The sequence below is a fragment of the Fusarium phalaenopsidis genome (assembly GCF_050370095.1).
Source record: "Fusarium phalaenopsidis strain FUZ10S chromosome Unknown contig_32304, whole genome shotgun sequence".
Classification (NCBI taxonomy): Eukaryota; Fungi; Ascomycota; class Sordariomycetes; order Hypocreales; family Nectriaceae; genus Fusarium; species Fusarium phalaenopsidis.
The window spans coordinates 2780430-2803315 of record NW_028145404.1 but is presented as its reverse complement, the minus strand read 5'-3'; the positions used below and the strand labels follow the sequence as shown (position 1 = coordinate 2803315).

General features: G+C 52.9%; 6 protein-coding genes across 6 annotated transcripts; 3 read left to right on the top strand and 3 right to left on the bottom strand.

Moving 5' to 3' along the window:
- Positions 1-366: 366 nt before the first annotated feature.
- Positions 367-2601, top strand: LRP88_10137 (Alpha/Beta hydrolase protein; the record flags this gene model as incomplete). The annotated part of the gene is made up of 6 exons (XM_083246605.1): positions 367-400; positions 620-1002; positions 1064-1202; positions 1256-1461; positions 1518-1935; positions 1994-2601. The coding sequence occupies 6 exons, from the start codon at positions 367-369 to the stop codon at positions 2599-2601; spliced, it is 1788 nt and encodes a 595-aa protein (XP_083097718.1).
- Positions 2602-8196: 5595 nt separating this feature from the next.
- Positions 8197-8730, top strand: LRP88_10136 (uncharacterized protein; the record flags this gene model as incomplete). The annotated part of the gene is made up of 1 exon (XM_083246604.1): positions 8197-8730. One exon carries the CDS (start codon positions 8197-8199, stop codon positions 8728-8730), a length of 534 nt encoding a protein of 177 aa, XP_083097717.1.
- Positions 8731-8930: 200 nt separating this feature from the next.
- Positions 8931-10649, bottom strand: LRP88_10135 (guanine nucleotide exchange factor MON1; the record flags this gene model as incomplete). The annotated part of the gene is made up of 3 exons (XM_083246603.1): positions 8931-9463; positions 9514-9526; positions 9672-10649. The coding sequence occupies 3 exons, from the start codon at positions 10647-10649 to the stop codon at positions 8931-8933; spliced, it is 1524 nt and encodes a 507-aa protein (XP_083097716.1).
- Positions 10650-11313: 664 nt separating this feature from the next.
- Positions 11314-17199, top strand: LRP88_10134 (Dopey, N-terminal-domain-containing protein; the record flags this gene model as incomplete). Its single annotated transcript, XM_083246602.1, has 6 exons — positions 11314-11413; positions 11475-11602; positions 11654-14034; positions 14087-14322; positions 14374-15839; positions 15889-17199. 6 exons carry the CDS (start codon positions 11314-11316, stop codon positions 17197-17199), a joined length of 5622 nt encoding a protein of 1873 aa, XP_083097715.1.
- Positions 17200-17580: 381 nt separating this feature from the next.
- Positions 17581-19127, bottom strand: LRP88_10133 (bZIP transcription factor; the record flags this gene model as incomplete). Its single annotated transcript, XM_083246601.1, has 3 exons — positions 17581-18163; positions 18219-18792; positions 18986-19127. 3 exons carry the CDS (start codon positions 19125-19127, stop codon positions 17581-17583), a joined length of 1299 nt encoding a protein of 432 aa, XP_083097714.1.
- A 739-nt stretch (positions 19128-19866) lies between these two features.
- LRP88_10132 (rDNA-binding RNA polymerase I transcriptional factor) lies at positions 19867-21921 on the bottom strand (the record flags this gene model as incomplete). The annotated part of the gene is made up of 1 exon (XM_083246600.1): positions 19867-21921. The coding sequence occupies one exon, from the start codon at positions 21919-21921 to the stop codon at positions 19867-19869; it is 2055 nt and encodes a 684-aa protein (XP_083097713.1).
- Positions 21922-22886: the final 965 nt, after the last annotated feature.

Sequence of the window (22886 nt, the reverse complement as noted above, 5' to 3'; positions counted from 1 at the left end):
ATGCAAGGGCAAGCAGAGATGATTGAATGGTCAGCGCACGTGACCCCCTCTGACCACTCACGTCCCAGATCTTTCAGTCTAAACCGCCAAGACAACCCCGTCCACCCTTGTGCCCAGCTGCGCAGGGCATTGCAAAGGAACCCTGCCTGATTTTGTGCGTGGCGATGCCTTTTCCATGCTGGCCTAGCTACCAGGCCTATCCAGACCTGGGAAGCCAAGCAACAAAGAGTGCGAGAGTGAGAGAGCGAGCAGGCCTGTGAGGCTGTTGGTTCCTCTTAAGTATGTCATATCTTCCTTAGTTGCAGGAGACCTGGTTCTCGGAGGATTCTTTCTCTTAATCTACGTAAATTCTCCTGTTTGCCTTTCATGACTTCGTTCAGTCTGGTCTCTACCGTCTCTTGTGTTTCATACAAGACTCGGTGATTGTCGACGCCCACATCCCGATCATCGTGCCACTTATCAGCTCGCCCTCTTTTTAGAGGCAGCCGATCCTTTACCCCCCGGGAGGCTGCAAATCATTCAGCTAGAAGTAGACGAAAGATGTCCACCACAGTCGTCACCCCGAAGGTGCCGGAGATTTCCTCTGAAGAGTCCAGGCGCACATCCGATCACTCTGCAGCACCCCCCGAGCAACCACCAGTAGACAGCAAGCCCAAACGGAAGAGATGGATCCTCATTCTTTCCATTGTAGGCGCTGCTATCGTGGTGATATTGGCACTGACTCTTGGGCTGTACTTTGGTCTGAAAAAGTCGAGTGGTGGGGGTGGAAGCGATCAAGAGAGCCAAGACGGGGCTTCTACTGACTCGACCAAGAACGGGACAAATCATGCAATTGAGGACAATGTCGTTGATCTGGGCTACTCAAAGTATCGGGGCAGGGAGCTGGGTAACGGTATCACCGTGTTCCTCGGCATGCGCTTTGCTAAAGCCCCCGTCGACGACCTGCGATGGCGTGCTCCCGTGGCCCCTGAATCCACTGAGGGCATTCAGAGCGCCGAAGATGTAGGCATTTCCAATCCAACTCGAATTTCACGAGGCATTTATTGATTCTAACTTGTTGCAGTATGGCAAAGTTTGTCCCGGTGTGAAGCAGGGTCTCGGCGGCCAATACCACGAAGACTGTCTCTTTGTCAACGTCTGGACCCCGGCTACTTCTAACCCCGACGAGAAGCTCCCAGTGATGGTGTACTTCCAATCCGGTGGTAAGATATCTCATACGCAGCTTCTCGAACGGCGTGGCTTACCCCTGGCATAGGCTACATCCTCGACTCGGCCCCTTACACCAACGGCACGCAACTCATCGAGACATCGGACAACAACATGATCTTTGTCACCTTCAACTACCGTGTCGGACTCTTTGGTTTCCTAGCTGGAAAAGATGTCAAGGAAGATGGGGATCTCAATGTTGGTTTGCTTGACCAGCGCATGGTGTTGAAGTGGATCCAGGAGCACATCTCAAAGGTCAGACAGACTCATCCAGATCGTGAACTGGGATGACATACTGACCAATAAAATAGTTTGGAGGCGATCCCGACCATGTTGTGATCCACGGCCAGTCCGCCGGAGCAGGATCCGTTGCTCTCCACCTCGTCGCCTACGGCGGAAAAGACGAAAGCCTCTTCGCCGGCGTCATCTCCGAGTCCACCTTCATGCCTGGCCAGCCCAAGTTCGACGACCTGGAGTACCAATATGAGGACATCCTCACCAAGGTCGACTGCCTCGACGCCAAGGACAGGATGGCCTGTCTGCGTGGCAAGAGCTCCGAGGATCTGCAACAGTTCAACAGGCAGGGCCCTTTCGCAGACCGCACTTATCCGGCCACATTCTACTGGGCTCCCTGTACCGACGGCGACATGTTCCCCGACTATCCGTCTAAGCTTTATGAGAGGGGCGACTTTGTCAAGGTGCCGCTTCTGTTTGGTGCCTGTACTAATGGTGAGTCTTGCGACCAATGAACCTGACCTGTCATGATTGTATACTAACCCGATTTCAGAGGGTTCCAACTATGCCGTCAACGCGGGTAGCTCTGCCCAGTTTATCAGGTTCATGTTGAACGAGTACCCCTATCTCACGGACAACGACACCGAAACCATCCTCGATCTATATCCCCGCGAACCCAGTCTCCCCAAGCACGACATCTGGTTCCCCTCGGCCTCCCGAGCCTACGGCGAAGTCACCTTCATCTGTCCGGTCAACAATATCCTCAATGCTGTAGCCGAAAACTACAACAGCACCGACATCTGGTCGTATCGCTACAACGTCCAGATCAAGGACTTTGTCGAAGAAGGTCGTGGTGTACCCCACGTCGCCAACGCCCCCGCTGTTTTTGGTCCAGACATGCTGGCCTCTCGATCAAGAGCCAGCTACTACACCTACAACGCCCCCATGGTTCCTATAATTATGAACTATTGGATCAGCTTCGTCCGCGCTCTCGATCCCAACAAATACCGTTACGAGGATACTCCGCGCTGGGAGAATTGGGGTGACGATCAGCGTCGTCTGGTGTTCGAGTTGGGCAACCTGACAATGGAAAGTGTCGACAGGGGCGAGCTAGAGCGGTGTGAGGCGTGGTGGGATATGGGCAACTCGACTAAGCAATGATGAAGATGATATTGACGGTTATGATTGTGTGTCAGCACATTTGTTGGAAAATGATTTCACCTCTGTTTTGCAGCTATGATACCCCTAGCCCAGATAATAAAGCATAATGTTGATTCAGCCTATCTTGACTTCGTTCAACCTCCAACCTTGGTCTTGAATCATCACTTGAACCTACTACTGCATATCTCTATTTCCTTAACCATCTGGGGACTCGAGGCCAAATACTAAGAATACACTTGCACCACAAACAATTCTTCTGATTGCAATCGCTCTAGTATCTACGAGTGGCACGCAAAATTCTTTACACACTAATTCCTTGGAGGGCCTGGAACGAATCTTCCAAGCGGTTGACCTCAGCCAGTAATATAGCTACCTCCAGTGCCTCTTATTGTCCCCTGGCATCCTTGACCATCGGGACCCGGAATCATTACTTGTGTGAACCTTGATGCAATTGGGAAACATCGTGTCATCAATTCTCTGAATGCCATGGGCGATTCAAAGTTTTTCTCACATAGGATCGTACTGCCCGTTTCGCCTCCGATGCCCAACGCCGTACTCGCCGTGTTTTATGGTGTGATTTCTGCTGAAGACCCTGACTCGTTGGGCTAGGTCCAATGCCAGATTCGTCGAAAGAGCTGTAATGACCAGCACTGGGCCGTAGAGGCGTTGGGTCGCTACCGTTCACAGCTGATACTCTTCGACGTTTTCTTATCCTCGCTCTTGGCGCGGTTCTTGGCCGGAGAAATGACACCTTTGTCCCCAGTACTTTGGAATTCCTCGATCGGCTAGAGGAAGCTTGTGGTCTCGATATTCCGGGCTCACTTCCGGGATTTGGCTGGGGGACTGGCGTCGCTATTGCTATCCCCCTATGTGAAGGGGGATAAGTGATATCAAACTGGTCAGATGGATAATGCCGACCTCTCTTTGTTGATTCATCGATGCTGGAGAGTCTGTTCTCCCCTATCCCTAAGTGGGCGAGCTCTTCCTCGAGGGCTTCTCCGAAGCTAGAACGGTTGGTTAACGTTTCTTTTTGAGGAAAATGTTTCAGTTCCAAGAGAGAATTGAAATGTCCAAGATCCGCGTTGCGTATGACCGTACCGTCACGAGCCAACGGCTTCTGGCTCATTTTGTTGCGAGATACTTTGAGCCTAAGCCTGGGTTTGATGGGATTGCTAGAGCTTCTCTTAGGGACTGCTGAGGAATCATCACCCTCCCTTTGAAATCCTGCAGAATGGGATGATCGCAGTCGAACCTTGAATCGCGAAGGGTTCGCTCGAAGCTGCTGGTGAGAACTTGGTTCCAGAGTTTCATCGTAAAAGAAAGACTTCAAAGCCATAGTGCTTGCATTGGGCTCCGGTTCGACGGGTACGGCCGTATTGACTGGACTGGAGTACAGCAAGCCTGTCGAAACCTCGGTCTCCGTGGAGGAGGTTCCATGAGGCGATTCGGCCTTCAGCGCCTCGTCGGGTAAAGGAGGCAGTGCTTTCATCAGTTGTGGGATACTGTTCGTCACTCTAAGTTGCTTGGCAGGAGAAATAGGGTTAGGGGACAGGATAGACGTGCCGACGTTTGCCCTCTCTCGTTCTGGATGGGGGATGGCAAAAATCGAGTCCTTTGGGACAACAATGTCTGTGGCAGCAGGGTTCCGGCGATGATGACCTCTCCCTGCTCGTCCCTTCGTTGTCATAGCGTACTGTTCCAGTTGGGGCGGTTGGTTTTCAGGACGTGGAGCCGCTGACATTTCTGGAAAGCCTTCTCGGAGCTGCTCCTCTCCTTGACAAGCAGTAATGACTTCTCCTCCATCTACCTCTTCATCAGCCAATAGATCGCGCTGGCTGCTTTCAGACAGTTGGGCAACAGAACCACGCTCAGCCAGCATGGAATCGGAAGAACAGTTGTTCTTGTAGGGACCACATAGATGCACCATATCCAGGCACAAAGTATTGGGCTCGGCACCCAATGTCTTGGAACGACGAAAAGTCTTGGGGCTGGATGGACGGTGGGTGTTTTGACGGATCGAGGGCAATTTCTAGAAGCCATCGACTTCAACTTGTTCCATCAAATGCTGTACATCCGCAGGCGGTGCCGAGCTTGAATGCACACGTCTTGCACGTGCCAAAACATTTTGAGAGTCAATGGTGACACTGCTTCCAACTGAAGCGCAGCGAGGGGATAGAGCATCTTCATGTGCGCGTTGGTAACCTTGAGTTGCCTGTTGACCAGTCTTGTCAAAGTCTGCGTCTGACTGAAAATCTGTGTCTTTTTCTGACGGAGCTTCAAAGTGATCTGTTTACTTTGGTTAGCATCGATACACTGATGTTTTGATCGTCTGACCTTTGAGGTTGTTTCCACTTGAATCGATGGTTGGAGGGGTATCTGAATCGTCTGTGGTCTCTGTGCCGTCTGTTCTCAGCAAGAATGGGTGTCTGATTCCCCCTGCCCTCTGAGGGATTGGACAAAGGGGAGGAGCACATTCTTGTTCATATGGGGCCTCCGTTTCGAACTCTTCGGTATAGTCGTAGTAAAATGAGCCTGCCGCGCGTGGTGGTGGCACGTTGGTACCCAGTGGCATCCCCTGATACATCTCCACAATAGACGTCAAACTGGCTGACCGAATACTTTGGTCGCTGGAGCTTGTCTGTCGGTATTGAGGCCGTGGACCCCAGTATTGTATTCTGCTTGGTGTTCTTGAGCGACTAGGTCCTGGGCCATATTGATATGGTCCAGGAGATGGATGTGAGGGCAACGAGGACGTCGACCGACTGAACTCGGGTCGCATCGATAAGGGAGGATACTGGTGATGGCTGCGAGGGCCTCTGGGTTTATGAGACCAATAGACAGTACGCTGGTGCCCCAGTGAGATACTGAATAGAAGAAAGAGATGCCAGGGAGACAAACCTGCGAGACCCTATCAATCCCAACCATCCTGCTGTAATCAATGACTCCGTTATCCGACATTGCTGGAGAAGCAGGTCGAACCCCAGGTCTTCTCAAGCGCGTTGGATACGGAAATGGGGAGCGAGGGCGTTGGAGGCCACTTGTGCTTGGTAGACTCTGAAAAGTACCGGAAGATTTAAAGGACGGTATGCGTCTCGAACTGCACGTTGTCAAGGAGTGGGATCGATAGCCATCCTCGAAATAGGGCGACAAAGATCGAGAAAGAGATGGATGTGCCGATGAACCATAGAGCGAAATGATCTCGGACGTTGTGTCTCTATATGAGGGCAGCGATTTGCGGTCGTCTCGACCAGGACCATCCTGAAAACCTTTGGGATGGGAGCGAGAAGGACGCTTCTGTACTCTAACTTCAGGCCTCGGGCGTCGAGGATGGCGGTGCCCGATGGAAGGGGTCGGGGGCTTGATGGAGAAGATGCCAATATCCCCAGTCTCTGTGGTCGTCTTCAGCATGCTCTCGAGGGGGCCAGGAGAGCGGAGAAGAGCAGAAGTTTCATTCAGACTCTGGTACGGTCGCCGCAGCTGGGAAGGAGGCCGTAACCTGGAGATGTCACTCAGTCTCTCGTGGGCTTGATAGGAACTGTGGAGCGAGGTTTGACTGATCGATCTGTGTCGGGAATCTTCGAGATCCATGGTGATACATTGACTTCTCGACGTGCCGAGACTTGGAGGCATATAATTAACTGAGGGATATGCGAATGTTCATCGACGACAAAGTGACCAAGAAGACCAAGAAAGCTGGAGTAGGCGATTACAAGCCAAAATGACAGATGTCACAGGCAGATTGAAACACATTCTCCAGGGGAAGATTGGCCAGTGGAGGAGAACTACGGGTAATGGAGAGGTTGAGGCATTCATTCAGAGGCAGGAGCAGAGAGGCAGTTTTGGAAGGAGCACTTGGTTGACTAGAGGTTTCCAGCAAAACTCCTCCTGTGTTTCAATGGCACTTGCCATTTTAGTCGGCTTTTTTGGTGTTGAGGAGCAAAGGAAGGAGCCCGAGAGCAAACATTGACAGATCAGAGGGCAGCAGTGACAACTCAAAGAGCCAAGAATCACAAGATCACTTTGACAACGCAAAGCTCCATGACGCTGCGTGTTGCGTGGGTGTGCAGAAGAAGGACAGAAGGCTTCATGCAGAGGTGGGTCCGAGCTGCCATGAAGCCATCACCGTCGTCGAGGAGTTCCTCCCAAGTGGCAGGTCCACAATTGAAAGAGTCATTTTTGCCAACGGCGTAGGATCGGCAATGCACTAGCCGTCAGGGGATTCTGCTAACCCCAACGACGTGAAACAATTCCTGAAATGAAAGGCCACACGTTACCTTCGGGTTTGAAAACTCTCAAGTCGAAGAGGATTTGTTGGACAAATCAACGGGTCAACAATGCTTGGTGAGTCGAATCAACGTCGGTGGCGCCTCACCCAAACGCCGTCCCCCTGTCATGAGCGACAGGATGGGCGTCATCAAGCATTCGCTACGCTTTGACGGGGACATTTGTGAAGTGGCTGTCGTCTGCGTCTGTGCAATCACCATCCAACGGCTTTCCTCACCGCCGAGTCTTCACGTGCAAGTCGAGTCCCTTTTTTTCCATTGCCGGGTTGTCACGGGATTTGCCTCCCTGTCACGCGGTTTCCCAAGAGATTGCAGAGCTCGGGCAAGAGCCTAACGAAACAAAAAAGAACCTTACCTTCTCCCGAGGCATTTCCGTGATCTCCCATTAAACCCCCAGCCCAGGGCAGGGCCGGGACCCGCCAGGCGAGACACTCATTTCTTGGGCAGCAAACAGACTCCCTCGTGGACGGCCTCGACCGAATGCTTGTTTTGTCGTGTAGCGTGACTCATTACCCTCCATGTCCAGAAATAAAACACATTGTCTTGATTGTTGCCCTGGGCAAGGGACCTGGCCTGGGTCTGGGTCTGGAGTTTGGACGACGGGACCGGAACCCCGTACCGAAAACGGGTGGCCGCAGAGAGCCGAAGTGAAAGTCGAGGCATCTGACTCGGCAACAGGGTTTAATTAGCAGGGCATGGGGCTTGTGGCTCTTCTGGAAGCGCTACCACCCAAAGCGCTCCAGGATGGCCGCTCTTGTCAAGACGGCTCCCGATGTGGCTTGCACCGTCGACGAGTAGAGGGTCCCCCTTGGCCAACCCTGGGCCACCCTTCAAGATTTTCCGTCCTTGTGGACAAGTCTGGCCTTTCAAGCCTCGCATCCAACTGGCCACCGCCGTATCCCCGCAGTCCGTGCTGCCCACCATGTCTGGGTCCACGCGGTGTCTTGTCCAAGACTAGTCAGGGGTCTATCGCTCACTTGTAGCGCCATCGTTTGGCGCTCAAAGGTTGAGCTAATGCCGGATGCACATGTTCAACTGGGGTCGCTTGATTTTGAACAAAAGGGAACCCTCTCGCCCGGCTGCCCATGTCAAGTCAAGTCAAGTCAACAAACCATTGTCAATAACAGACGCCTTCTTTCAGCCTTTGACGACTTTATTCCCGCCCTTCCCGTGTCTAACCTGTGGCTTCAGGCTCGGCCCTTTCCATATATCGTGTCTCGGGTTCCCGTCGCCTTTCCCCTCACCACCTTCTTCACCCACACCTTTGAACCAGGACAAATCGACACCTTGGAATCTCGCCCGTCTCGCCACAATGGAAGACCGGAGGCCCAACCTCACTCTCCCGCTCCCCATCCGGGAACCATATGAGTTTCAACGTCCCCAGACTTCACTCCAGAGCCCTTCAATACGCAGTCCCCGGTTCCGTGAGGACTTCGACGCCCCCTTCTCGGAGGCCATCATGAACGCTTCTAGGACAACACTCGCCACCGACACCATCAGCTACCCGTCTACCGGAACCAACAGCCGAACTAGCATTGGAGATAGCGAGCGTCCGTCACCTCTTCGACTTACCCATCGCAATGCTTCCTGGGAGTCGGAGACCAAACGACGAGCAAGAGTCAACGACCGCATCCTGGAGTGGGCCAAGAGATCGTGGGGCGCCGTGCGAAGCCGCTCCAACTCCAACTCCAACAAAGGCGACTACTTCGACAGCCAACCCGCCGCAAGCCAAAGCAGTGTTGCTACATCTCCATCAGCAGATGACATTGCATCAACAGAGCCAGACGGCAGTCAAGCAGCTAACACGGTCACCAACACACAAAAGTTGACATCAGAGTCGAAGTAATGGATTGAATTCAGTACCCGAGCACCCCCATCTAATTGCTTATGGGGTTGGATGAATAATAAATGAGTTAATGTCGGCGTTGGTGGTGTTAGTCTTCTCGGGTCCAACGACGACCATGACGAGGTTAAAGGCTTGGATTTAAGGATTGATTAGGAGGCATGACCCCAGATAGAGGCAAGTCCTCGACCAGAGGCGAGACCTCAGAATACACCGCCGCCAATAATGAAAAGGCGCTCTTGTTCTCTCTTTGCCCATTGAATGATCTTGTTTGCCCCTTGTGTTATTGTGGCTCTCGACACGTTGGGTCCGGCCACACAGTAGAATTCAAAGACTGGAGTTATCCAGGCCAAGGACGTCGCATCATCCCCCACAGAGTGTAGCACTTTGAGATGCGAGTGCTTTGCGTGTATTGACGCATGTAGTTCGTGATACACCGACATCAGTCTCCTCCGCTCAACCAGCTCTGTGAAACTGGGGTCCAGGGAGGCCATGCAAAACTGGACGTTGGCCCGTGACTTGTACAAGAAATGACTGACCTGACTGCCAGGGGTGATCTCGTGTATCTTTGGGCGGCCAGTGCGGGTGGCATTCTGAATGATAGCCAGAGTTCCATTCTTAGCAAGTTGCTGGGCCACATTGTCCCTCATCTGCTTGAGTTCAAAGAAGCTCTCGCGATCGGCACTAATGAGAATCATGGCGATTTCCTCATCCGCTGATCGTCCTTGTGCTGCAGCTGGGGAGCTAGCCTGCTCTCCAGATGCGCCATCAAAGAAGCTGACGTACATGTAGAGATAACCTTTGTTGTTAAAGGCAGGCAAGCATAGTGGAATCCAATTCTCTCCACCCCCTCCCTTAATCCCATCACTCTCAAAGAGCATGTTGAAGATGAGTTGAAGGTCGCTAGGGTGGAGTGAATGACGACGGGGCCGAATGACACTGACGAGTTTCCCGCCAGCTACGATGAGGCCGTACAGTAGCTTCTCGGTCCGCAACTTTAAAAAGGTGTTATTTATAGCAAGTCGCTGAGATTTTCGAAGCCTGAGGCACTCCAATGACCCGAGGAGTGCAGAGGGTGAGCCTTTTGTGAAGGTATCAGCCAGTGACGACAGTAGAGACTCGGTCCCTTGCAGTGGCTTCCGCAGATCGGTTGATGGACGGTTGGCAAAGATGTGAGTTAGCCTGGGCAGTGTCAATGTCGACAATATCTGCATGTAGAGAGCTTCCAGCTGCGCCCGCAGCTGCGCGTCACTTTCGCCCAGCTTGCTGATGGCGACAAAGTAGAGGGGTCCTTCGGTCGAGATGACAAAACGAGTGTCTCCAGCGGAAAAGGCTTGCAGGGGGTTCTTTGCGCCCTCGTAAAACGAAATAATTGTTTGAACCACGCCCATGGAAGAATTGATGAGGCTCAGATCTCCATGACGACTCCAGATGGGCTTTCCGGCCGACGACAGGATCAGGTAATGTTTGAGTTTGGATTTCCATATGCGCAATTTGTCCTCGTCTCCAGAGTCGTCATTATCATCTTCCTGGATCGGATCGAATTCATGATCAAACTCGGTGAGCTTATCGTCAGCACCCGTCCTGCTCCTTTCAAAGGGTTGGACGGTGGCTGACTGTGAGCGAAGCAAGTTCCAGGCTGGGCTTTTCTTATGGAGCTCCCCAGCGAGCAGACTGGCAATATCTCCAGCAGGTCGCATGGTCGGTGCAAAGCTCATGATGCTCGCGGTCTCGTCCGCCTCACCGCTAAGGCTGCTCTCATGCCGACTAGGAGAGGCATGGCCGCTGTCGGCTGGACTCGGTAGAGAATCGGGGCCAGGAGTAGGAAACGTTCCACGAGATCCATCTGGAAAGGACAGCGTCTGGATTTCCACGGGAGTTATTGCTGTGACTGCCTGTGCTTGCAGTGCGGACGGGTCCATGGTGGCACTCGCGGGTGGCCGTGGTGGAAGTGGAGGACGGTACTCATCGTCCGTGGGGGGGATGGATGCTGGGTTGGGTCCCATCTCGACGGGTTCCATGATAGGCGTAGCTCGCTTGTCGCATTTCCAGGGGATCAACCGTCTCGATGGTGGAATTGAGGAATACTCAGAGCAGCTAGAACCCTACGACCGGGCAAGCTTCCACGAAGGGCGGGCGAGGCCATTATGCCATCTTGGACAAAGCTAAGGTTGACGATGGTGGTATCGGGGCTACAAATGAGGAGAGAGATCCATCAAGGCTTCGGGCATGACGCAGCCACAGTTGGGTAATGGTCATGCAGTTTGGAGGGGCTGTTGCAGCCTTGCGCTAATGAGCCCCGTGTTCATAGAGCTTTGACCAATCAGCGCCTCCCCCGTACTCGAAGCTCCGCTGATTTTCGAGGTAGGTGCTAACAGCGGGTGCGACTACGGGGGCTCTGGAGCTGCCGCCGGTGAAACGTAGCCTTCTGAGGACCTACAGACTCGAGATTACGTCTACGCAACGTCCGGCGACCAAATCAACTATCGTGCGCTCTGGTTGCTAACGATGCCTTTTGGCACTGTCGCCACTCTTCAGGGAACTCGATGTTCTCATATTCAGCTTCCATCACAATAGTCCACAGTCATGGCTCTTGAGCCCGGGTCCGGTCGCCGCTCAGTGTCCCCCGATAGCTCGGGACGAGATTCACCTATCCCGCGACAATGGCGGAACCAGCTCGGAGGAGGTACGCATGCGCCATGGCTTGCTCGGATCACCAGGTTGGGTTGCTAACATGCGGCGGATAGAGGAACACTCAATCAAGGACAAGTCCTATCGCAAGTATGCCCACGGGATGGACAAGGCGCTCGTGTTATTCGAGACAGCCCTGGAGGAGTGGGCAGACTACATTTCGTTCTTGAACAGGCTTCTCAAGGTGCGCATCGACGTCCTATATTCTGTCTATGAGAATCTAATAGATTGCTAGGCTCTACAAGCACGCCCCAAGTCGATCAATGCCATCCCTTCCAAGGCCACCGTTGCGAAACGACTCTCACAATGCCTCAACCCGTCCCTCCCATCTGGCGTACACCAGAAAGCCCTGGAACTATATAATCTCGTCTTTTCTGTCATTGGCAAGGATGGCCTGTCAAGAGACCTCCCTCTATACCTGCCCGGACTGGCGACTGTCCTCTCCTTCGCCTCACTCTCCGTTCGGGCACCATACCTCGATCTCCTAGAACGTCATTTCCTTGTGATTGATCCTCGATCACTTCGACCGGCCATGAAGTCCATCATTCTCGCCTTACTACCCGGTTTGGAAGAAGAAACAAGCGAGGACTTTGATCGAACACTGCGCCTGGTTGAGAGCTTCAAGCATGCCATTAGACCAGCTCATAGCGAAGAAATCAGCGAACAGCACTCAACAGGTGACGCATTCTTTTGGCAATGCTTCTTCTTGGCATCCATTACAAGTCAGAGCCGTCGTTCAGGTGCCCTTGCATATCTCGTGCGATACCTACCCACGTTAGGTCCGCAGATTGCACCCGATGCGAACAAGTCAGCCACCACGCAAAATGAAAGTGCTGAAGGGACGAAGGGCAAGCTCGCATCGGTCGTGACATCTCCCGAGCCGGGCCTCTTGTTGCGCTGCTTTGCAAGCGGCCTCTCTGATGAACAATTGCTTATCCAGCGCGGTTTCTTAGATCTCTTGGTTTCTCATCTTCCCCTGAATTCACATGTCATTCAGACTCGAGTGAAACCTGTTGATCTGGAACTCCTTCTCAAGGCTGCGGTTGGTGTTGTCACGCGTCGCGATATGAGCCTGAACAGACGCTTATGGGCCTGGCTTCTTGGCCCAGAGCCAACCGCGGAACACGAACACGGTCCTGAAGGACCACAGAGTCCTTCTGCCGAGCATCATGCGTATCTAGCTTCCAAGACCAGCCACTTTGAGGAATTCGGTCTCCAACCATTGACAAAGGCCATACTCCAGATGATCAGGGGTAACTCACAAAACACAGCCAGCGAGCGAGCCAGACCTTACAGGATATGTCTTTCACTAATGGATCGGTGGGAGATTGGCGGGTTGGTTGTTCCCGAGGTGTTTCTTCCAATAATCGAAAGTGTGCGGCGTTTCAAGGACCAAGCTTCGACCAAATCCGAGTTCAATGAGGTCGTGCGAAGTGCCAGCGTCTTCTTTGACGGAATCGAGAGTGGTCTTATTTACGGTGAGATTGTCGGGCTTCTCGCGCAGGCCCTGGGCCCTGGAACTCTCAGTTTTGCGGAACGAAGTGACAAGCTCTCGCTAGTCAACTTCATCCTGACCAACTTCAACGTGCGAGAAGAAGAAATGATTACTATCCACGCCCCTCTGTGCTGCCTGGCAGCCCTTGCAATGCTGGAAGACTCCAAGGGCTGTTTGGCATCAAACGACAGTTCGCCTTCTTCCTCATCCCAGTCCCTATCCAGTCAAGCTCAGAATGTCGCCATATCACTTCTGGAGATTATTCCAGAGAGGGTATTCCCAGAGCATGTGGAAGGCGAAGGAGTACACGAGTCCCCTTCAACAGTGGATGTGCTCAAGAAGATACGGAATTTCTATGTCAATGAGCAAGGTAACATCGAGGCATCGCCGCCACCTTTCAAACCCCTGGACATTGGACAAATGATCTTGGAGAAAGCATCACAGTTTATTTGTGAAAACCTGGACTCGTCAGCAACTGACCTTGGCATTTGTGTACGACTCTTGGTTCTTGCAATGCACAAGACACCCAAGACATATCCAGTCAAGGAAGCGCAGCTCTTGGAACTTATGCATGACCTGCTTGATCAGCCAGAGATAATCCCCTTTCCATCCTTCGCGGCGATATTGCAGCTATCGACACAGCTATACTATGCAGAGAGGATCGAATCCAAACAACTCTCACGCTTAGTACTCCCTCTGGTGCGACAGGCTTGGACATACCTCTCTGCGTCTGAGCCGAAATACCACGTGGAGGCTGTGCGAGGTTTATGGCAGCTGCAGTCAGCCTTGACGCCTTTCAATCGCGATATCGAAGCAGCTTTGTCTAGCCTCGTCATCTCTGATGATATTAGATACAGTGGCATCATTGAGCCTGTTGATGAAGGTCGCGCACTCGGTGTCCTATGGTCGCACACCCTACAAGACAATGCTTCTTCAGAGCGACGAGGCTCAAAGACGCCGATGCTTGATATCAAGACCCTTCCACGGCTCGCTGGGGCAGACAACTATGAGATCATGCTCACACAGCCCCTATTCCTGGTTCTTGACGCTCTTCAAGATGATCGCACACAATTGTACATGACAGTGAAGTCGTGGCTGAACAGCATGCTGGGGATTGATCGGTGAGACTCGTTGAGCTATACAAAAGGGACAACCAAGGCTAACTTCGCGTAGACTTTTCTTGATCTTTGTCTCCAAATTATGCGAGATACCCTTCCTTCAGACTCTGACCGAGGCGGACGAGAAGATGGAAGAGGAACCACCCACCTTCACCGAGGACGATGATTTGGATCTCTGTTTGTACTACCTGCGAACTCTTTCAAATATCCTCGGTTGCGCTGCAGAGATTTCTTGGAACGTCTTGGCCTCGAAGCATGTCTCTTTCCATGGCCAGCAGATGCAAATCAGCTGTAAGACAACCTTGCACGTACAAAGTCCTCGTTATACTAACGAGACAACAGCCGGAGGAGAGGAACACGAGATGACGTTGCAGGAATTCTTCATCCGTGTCTGCATGAGATGCATCAGGGGCAACCCCGCTGCGAACACTGACAAAGACTTCGAAGCTCGTGTCAATCAGCTGTATCGGTATTCACTCACCCTTTTGCACAAGTTCCTTCTGAGTCCTTTCGCCGCCCCTCTCTCAAGGTTCCATCTGGAGAACGTTCTCATCGAGCGTCTCTTCAAGTCTCTACAAGGCTCTGATGCTCACGTGCAAGTCCTCCTGCTTGATGTGGTTTATGATGTCCTCAAGCTTCGAGACGTTCCAGCTATTGAGGTTACCCCATCACCCATATCCGAGAGGAGACCATCCGTTTTCGACCCGAATCGAGGGAGTAGGCCATCCCTCTCAGGAGCGGATGCTCGACCAGTTATCTCATCACCACCACCTCAACTACTTCAGTGTCTTCAGGATGGACTAAGCTCGCCCAACAGTCGGTCTGTTCTGGACAGCTGGGTTGCTTTCGTTGCTGAGTGCTTGCCATTTTACTCGGAATCCATCTTCCAGGTTCTCATACCTCTGGTCGAGACACTATGCAGAGAGATTGGTACAACCTTTTCCAATCTGCGAGAGACCTTCGCGTCCACTTCCCTGTCTGCTAGCATTGAGAAGTCCTCTCCTGAGTCTACGCTGATACACCTTCTCAACGGCCTTGAACAAGTTCTTGCACGGGCTCATGAGCAGCTTCTCCGGGAGGAGGCTCGGACACAAGTGGTCAAGGGCCCAGACCAGCCTCAATCCATCTTTGGAAGCATGGTTTCGAATGTTTGGCAGTCGGATGCCCCCCAATCGAGGAGTGCTACGGCAAATGACCGCTTGACTGTTCACTTGGCCCTCCAAGACGCCGTTCGCATCTGCTACAAGATTTGGACATGGGGCCAAGGTGACGATTCCACCAAACAAGATCAGGGGTCTTTCGGATCGTTCAATTACACGTCCTTGCGCATGCGAAACCGCGCGAGGCGTCTGCTAGAGCATCTCTTTGCCGCCGAGAACCTAGAGTGCCTCGAGACTGTCATCGACATCTGGAAAAACTCGACCGAGGGTTCCCAGTCAAACCAGGTCTTCAACCTTCTGTCCGCGCTCGAGGCTTCTCGGCCAAGACACTGCATGCCAGCATTGTTCAATGCCATCTACCGACGAACAAATCCGGCTACAATCGATCCTGCATCAAAATCAACGATGACAATATCTCTCCATGACACGGACCTTGTCTGGTTTCTGGTTGAGTATGCCAGGACATTGGACGATGACGCTATGGATGAGATCTGGCAAGACTGCATGGTCTTCCTCAAGGACTTGCTGACGAACCCATTCCCCCATCGCCAAACACTACCAAACTTGCTCGAATTTGCAGCTATTCTTGGGGAGAAGGTCGACAACACCAATTTTGGAGAGCAGCGGAGGATGCGAAGAGAGCTGGGAGTAAGTGACCCCCGTGCGCTTGTCGATATGTTTACTAACTCCTGGCTAGGATACATTCCTCAGACTGCTCACTGCCTTATTTACGACGAGGCCCATGACTTTCACTGAGCCAGCGGCCCCGAGTGGTGCCCTTGAGAAGATCCCCAAGTCCGACTCTAACCACTCACTCAACGGGGCAGCTGAAAGCCCTGACGATGTTGTATCTATCCTCGCCTCGATTGTCCCAAACCTCAGCAAGATTCTCGTCGAGCCTGACAGGGTGCTCTCTGCCGCTGCAACGATATCTACTAATGTAATCGGGCCAACTCTACGAGCCAAGGGCTTCCCCGACATCGTCTCCAAGAGCACCATGCGACTTCTTTCGGAACTGTCGAGGTTGCACAATAATCAGAAGAATTGGAAGAAGGATGTCGGTGATGCCTTCAACGACTCCAAGTTCTTTGGCATGAACCTGGCGTTGGCAAAGGATGATTGGCTTCCGCTGTTGAGACAATGGACTCTGGCGGACAAGGAAAAGATGTCCGAGATCGTCGGCCGTATTAGCTCTCCTTCCACGGCCGGCATCGTATTTGGCGTCGGAGCTACATCAGCTCGACTGGAGGCTGATCGCAAGACACAACTCAATCTTCGCAGGATCGCCACTCTGATTCTTGCGTCAGCCGAGGACGCGTTTGTAGCTGACCTTTCGGACATCTTTGGCAAGTTGGCCGAGCTTCTCGCCGCCTCGTCAACATCTTCGCCATCGTCTACCACCCGAGGGGATATTTACATGGTTTTCCGCGCTCTTGCTCTCAGGACCAGTGCCATTCACCTTGGCATGCTGTGGCCGGTCGTCAACGCCGAGATCCACGCAGCAATCTCTTCAGTTGTGGCCCCAGACAACAGCCCTGCGTCTGACACCTATACCAATGCTTCCATCCTCCAGGCCTGCAAGCTTCTCGACCTTCTGATCTGTGTGGCGCCTGATGACTTCCAGCTGCATGAGTGGCTCTTCATCACCGACACCATCGATGCAGTCTATCGGTCATCTACCTATCAACCTGTCGCCTTGGTCGACGAACTATCTGATGAACTTGGCGCTGCAGTGTCCAACTCTGGCTTCCAGCTTTCTTCGGTGGTCAACCCAGTAGCAAGCGGCTCATCCCGAAGGCCACTCCTCGGACCAGGTGGCATCAATGACGATGTCAGCCTTGAGAGAAAGGACGAGCTGGTGGCCAAGGTGCTCCGGCCCTTCTTTGGGCAGCTCAGCATCTTTGCTTTCGAGTCTACGTACGCAATGGGTCGGCTCGACCGGGAGACGTGCGTCTCTGGTTTGTTGAAGGATCTGTTTGATGAGCGGAGTATTGTCAGGGCTCTATAAAAAGGGGGATTTTACTTTCAACGGGAGGAACTGGGTCGACACATTTGACTAATAGAACGGAGCAAGTTTTGGAGCGAGATACATGCACGCAGCTGAGTTGTCTTTAAAGACCCGAGGAGATATGCCTCAATAGATAGATGTTTACGGCCGTCTTGAGCCCCTATTATGAATGTACGCGAAATCCAAAATCTATCAACAGTCGTTATATCCAGTCATACCCTGCTACAGGGCTCGAAATGTTGTGTCCTGTTGTTATGGTTAGTAGCCCGCAACGACAGCCTCTGTAGTTACTCACCAAGGTCCCATCTGATTGCTCCCCAACTCCAAATATAGTACACAGGAAAAGATTCAGCCTTTATCTTACACTTCACCGACCCTTACTCAAGCCCAGGCATACCCCACAAGACCAAATGGATTCTCTGAGTCTTGTGTCTGCTGGCCGTCTGGCTGGGTGAGTGCAACCCCTGCCATGGCATCCTCCAAGCCCTCGCCTAGAACCCTGCCGACAACACTCTTGAAAGCCTCCCTTTCCATAACAGCGCCAAACTCGAGACACTTGACGACTCCGTTGAGTTCTTTGCTCAGCAGATCCAGCGTAGCGGGGTCAAGCAGAACACTCTTGTCGAAGCTGGCGGCGAGCTCAAACCACGCCTGGATGGGAGTGAGTTCCTTGTCTCCCGGGTTGAGACTACGAGCGAGGTCGTGCAGCGATGAAAGTGAGATGGCTGGCGAGGGCCACTCAAAGGAGACTGCGGGCACGACGGGATCGAGGCCAAGTGCCCGGCGTTTGTGACAAGATGAAGCCGATGAAACGAGCTTTCGGCCGAGGAATACATGCTGCGGGGCGTGCGCCATGCAGAGTGATGAGGCCATGAGGGTATGGCCCTTGGCCTCATCGTCTGAGAGGTGAGAGTGGGAGGGGAAGTCGCCGAGGAAGAAGTGGTCCCAGCAAATGTGCTCGAGACTATGGGAGCGTCAGTGAGGCTGGAACATAATGTCAGTGGAGAAGGGACTCTTACGAGAGGATAAAGTTGATGACCATCTGCTCCTCCTCCTGGGAGAGACCCGAGTCTCCCTCAGCTGCTGGTGAGTTGGTTGCGTTGCTGCTGGCCGAGTTGGACCGAATGCTGAAGAAGGGCGTGTCCATGCCGTCATCCTTCTTGAGAGTGACGATGATATCGTCGACGTTGACATCAGCAAACATGTCCCCTTCACTCTGAGTCAACGCCCCAGAGTCATAACCGCCTGTCCCCAAAATCTCATCCACCCAAGCATCGCCCTGTCCGGCCATGACAGGCCTCTGCAGCTGACACTGCGAGTTGCCACAGTCGGGAATGGCAATGCCCTTTGATGCGAGAAGTGCCCTGATCTCATCATTCTGACGGCGCAGCTCCCCGGCCTCAAACTCGGTCAGCGAGATGAGCTCGCGGTAGTGGGTGATGTCGAGCTCCAGCTCCTTCTGGTACTCTGCTTTGCGCTGGCGGTGCTGGATCTGAGCCCGTCGGACCTGGGCTCGTCGGACCTTTGCCTTTTCGCTGGCCGACAGCGACTTTCTGGATTTTGGTGGTGACGTGCCGCTGCTGGTGTCGGGCGCTGAGATGAGTCGTCAGCCTGAATCCGAGAAGACGTAGCTAGGTGTGAGTTGAAGTTGATTTTGTTGTCCAAGCCTGAGTCATCCATCCACACTCTCAGACTTGATATCCCGACTCTCAAGCAAATCCTGAGACATCCAAAGACCAAAGTCTCAAAGGCTAAGACATGAAAGAACCCGCTCTCTTCGACTTACACTCGCTGCTTACTGCAATCGCCTTTCCCCGCCCTTGCGGCGAGGCGCTCTCATCACGCCTGATGCCGCGGACCTTGTCCTTTGTCTTTTTGAGAAACGCCGAGAAGGACGGCCGATCGCCCGGTGACTTTGAAGAGGCCATGGCTGGGTTGAATCCTTTTTTTTTTTTTGTTGCTCTTGGGTAATTGGATCCAGATGCTAGTGCTGATAAGTCAAGGCAAGGCAGTGTGAGTGAGACGCTGCTTCGGGTCTGGGAGAGCTCGGGTCAAACGAGGAGCCGTTGCCGAAGGGGAAGGTAGCTTAGTTTCAATTGTAACGGTAATGGTCCATCGGATCAATCCCTCTCAACCAGCGATAAACAGCGTTCAAAGGAGGGCAATAGTAACAAGTCAGCCACAGGTGGTTGAAGAGTCAAGCCAGCTGAGCCAGGCCAGGCCAGGCACGTGTGTAAGTCACGAATCGGATTTTTTCTAGATCCGCGAGCCATGTCATCCCAAAGGCTTAGACTGGCTGGCACTGCATTCTGCCTACCTCCTGCGCCTTGCTCACTTCTATGTTACAGTACCGACCTACGTCACATTGGAAGGCAGCAGCATCCACGTACCTTCGGTAGATAGGTAGGTACCTATGCAGGCAGGTAGCTTGCATTCGCTTGGGCACATTCATTGAGATGGGCTCCTAAGTTTAAAGCTTTTCTTGGATCATAACCCGAGAACATCTCGAAATTATGGCAAAACTAACAAATCATCATCTTTCTCTAAGCCGAACTCCAATGGGTATTGTCCAATCAACCAATACCCTGATAAAAGACAAGCAAATCCGTCCAACGCCTCGCTCAATGCATCTCGAAATTGACAGCAGCAGCACAACTCTCCACGACTCTATTCGTAGTCATCCCCCTCGCTGTCCGTCGCTGTTCCCTCCTCCAAATCATCCTCGTCCAGCTCCTCGAGGTCGTCGCTGTCGTCATCATCCTCCGCGTTCAGTCCGCGTATCGACTTCCAGTGGACGTAGTCACCTTCGAGCCACCGTTTGCTGACTGGGAGCTGGTATGGATCAAATGGGAAATACGGGTCCAGCTGGTGGTAGCTCTCGTCTTGCATCTCGTATCCCGCGTCTCGCAGAGCACCGCCTGTTGAGTAGGTTGACGAGAGATATTGCGTTAGGCGAACCCGCTTGTTTCCCTCCACCAGCGGATACACGTACATAAAGTTGAGACGGTGCGCTATCTTGGCAAACTCCTCGACAATAACGGGGGCGCAGACCTTGAGCGGGTTGAGCTTGCCAAAGATCTGGATCGAGAGGTCTTTTCTGCAGGTTCCCATCCACTCCATCTCCTGTCCAATGTAGGAGGCAGGGTCGTCGCGGTCCACAAACTCTGGTGTTGACACAATCAGATCTTGCCACCGGAAGCAAAAGATGTAGAGCGTAGCTTGGACGAGGCTGTAGTAGGGATGGAATCGCTTCAGGTCCGGTCCGCGGCACAGAGGCTCGTACTTCTTACGGTACGTGTCCAGATGATGCAGCAGAAGCCCAAAGATGTTGCGGATCAAGCTGCCTGGAAGATGGGATCCGCGAGCCACAAAGCTAGCCAGGTAGGCTGCAGCAGCTTGCTTGAGCACGTTGGGCGTGTTGCTTTGGAAGGCCGTCGCGATAAGTTGGCCGCAGAATGCATCCGTCAACCGCTCGTGCATCTGCGCAAAGTGGAAGATGAGGAATTGTGTGTGTCGTGATTTGTAGGTAGGCAACACCATGTGGTCGAACTCGCGAAGCAGTACCGTAAACGCGTCAAAGGCCGTGTCCGAACCGGGGTTGGTAAAGTGAGGGGTGTAGACGCGGAAGAGGGTGTCCAAGACAGCATCCATCTTTTCCACGCTTCCCTTGATCGATTGGATCCTCGCCGCATCTTGATCAAAGTCTGGATCATCGCTGTCGACCGATTCGTTATCGCTCTCGTCGTCTCCGTCGTCCTCCCACTTGTCTGCGCGTGAGTGATCGCCCAGTGCGTACATGACGGCTGCAGTCACGTCATCGTCCAGGTCCTCCAGGTCGACCTGCATCTGAGAGTCGATTTTGACAACCCGGTTGAGGATGAGGTCGAGCACCTCGTCGCGCAAGAGAGGGACGTATTTCTTGATTCGCAGCAGGTTGTCGACGTAGGCCATGTGGACACGCATTGACTGGTCGGGAAAGGGAAAGTTGGAGCCGAGGAGGTTCTCCAGCACAGGGACAGCGGATGGGAACATCTGGAGCAAATACTGCAGGGTGCCGTGTAATCTATCCCGCATGGTTTCGCGGCTGACCTCAGGAAAGTCTGGCACACTCCAGACAGAGGGACGGCTATCAGAGAACTTGCCCACCATCATGGCCAGAACAGGCGACAGGTAGGACCCTTGAGCACTGACCAGAGCGGCCAGGAAGTGGGTAAAGACCTTGACAAAGTCGTCGTCTCGTCCCAGCCAGGAGCACTTGAGAATAGTCTTGACGAGGCCGTTGCAGGCTTTGTCCTTGAGGATGGGAATGCAGCCCGTGAGGGCCATGACGTAGACCTGGAGCTCATGGGGCTTCAAAGTGTCGTCTTCTTCGCCGACGACGGGCGGCAGGTATCGCTGCTTGTCGCTGGCAAACAGCTCCTTGAGAGTATCATACTGGCCATCATTCCCTCGCAGGTGCTCCTCGAGAGCAGTCCTGACCTCCAGCTTGACCTCGTCCATCGTCCTCCGACCAACCTCGTACGTTACGTTTCGGATGTCGTCAAAAAATACCTTGCGGCGCTTGGTGGGACTTTCGGGTGCCTCGAGGGGATCACTGAGCCCAGCATGCTCAGCCTTTCTTCTGCCCAGAACAGAGGCCGGCTTGAGGATCGACCGGACGGGTGTCGAGCCCCTTGGAACAGGACCAGAGAACTTCCTGGTCGTCGGTGTAAAGGGTCTCATGGGTGTATATCGTTTGCGGGAGGGGAAAATCGTGTGATGTCAGGTTTGCTTGCTCGCTCGCTGGGAATGGTGGCGTCTCTCAGGCAACAGGGCTCTCGACACCGTCACCGAAAAGAGGGGGTTTCGGGTTTAAGGGATATTCATGAACTGAAGGTTGTGCTGCGAGGTGGTCCAGGACGAATTACTGATCATAATAAGCACAAATCATCAGCACACGTGCTGGTCGATGAAGACAAACAGCCCTGTAGTGAGTGGTGAGAGAAGGCAAATATTTCAATCCGGTCTTAGGCGCTGGTGGGCACTTCATTTTTCGATAGCACTTTTTAGGTGGGGTCGCACACGTGCCTTTTGCATCCGGATATGGTGGTCCGTGCACCTCTTGAACGAACATTGTTGCGTCAGTCTTGCTCGTTGGTCAACCTCTTCGGGCAATAAGAAAACAATGCCGAGAATGGAAGCAAACGGGTCAATTGAGCCCGTAACGGAACAAAAGACGACTTCGGTTCATTTTCCTTTTTTCACTCTCCTTTTTGAGCATTTTGGTTTGCTTCCAGAAGCACCAACCAGGTTCATGTCACCCTCTCATATTCCACACGTCATGTTGTAAGTCGCAGACTGTCAGGTATCAGTTATAACACTCCATGCGCAAGTTTCTATTCTGTGCTAGGACTCGATGCATAGCTGTTGGTCTGTATCCTTGAGTCCGATATCTGACTGTCGAAGGACTGTTATACCTGGGCTCGAGACTGCCACAGCCCAGAGGCATAGGAGACGGCATTGTCAAGAACTCTATCATTCCGATAGCACCATCGAGTCTCTTTCCCAGCTTTTCTGGTTTATTCCATTCCATATCCTTAATCCATATGTTCTCGTACATATACATCCGCCTCTATACACCGTCCGCAATTTCTTCCTTCGGGGGGTTCTCGTAACGGCAGGTAAGCGGTAATACAAATCGGTTCGGT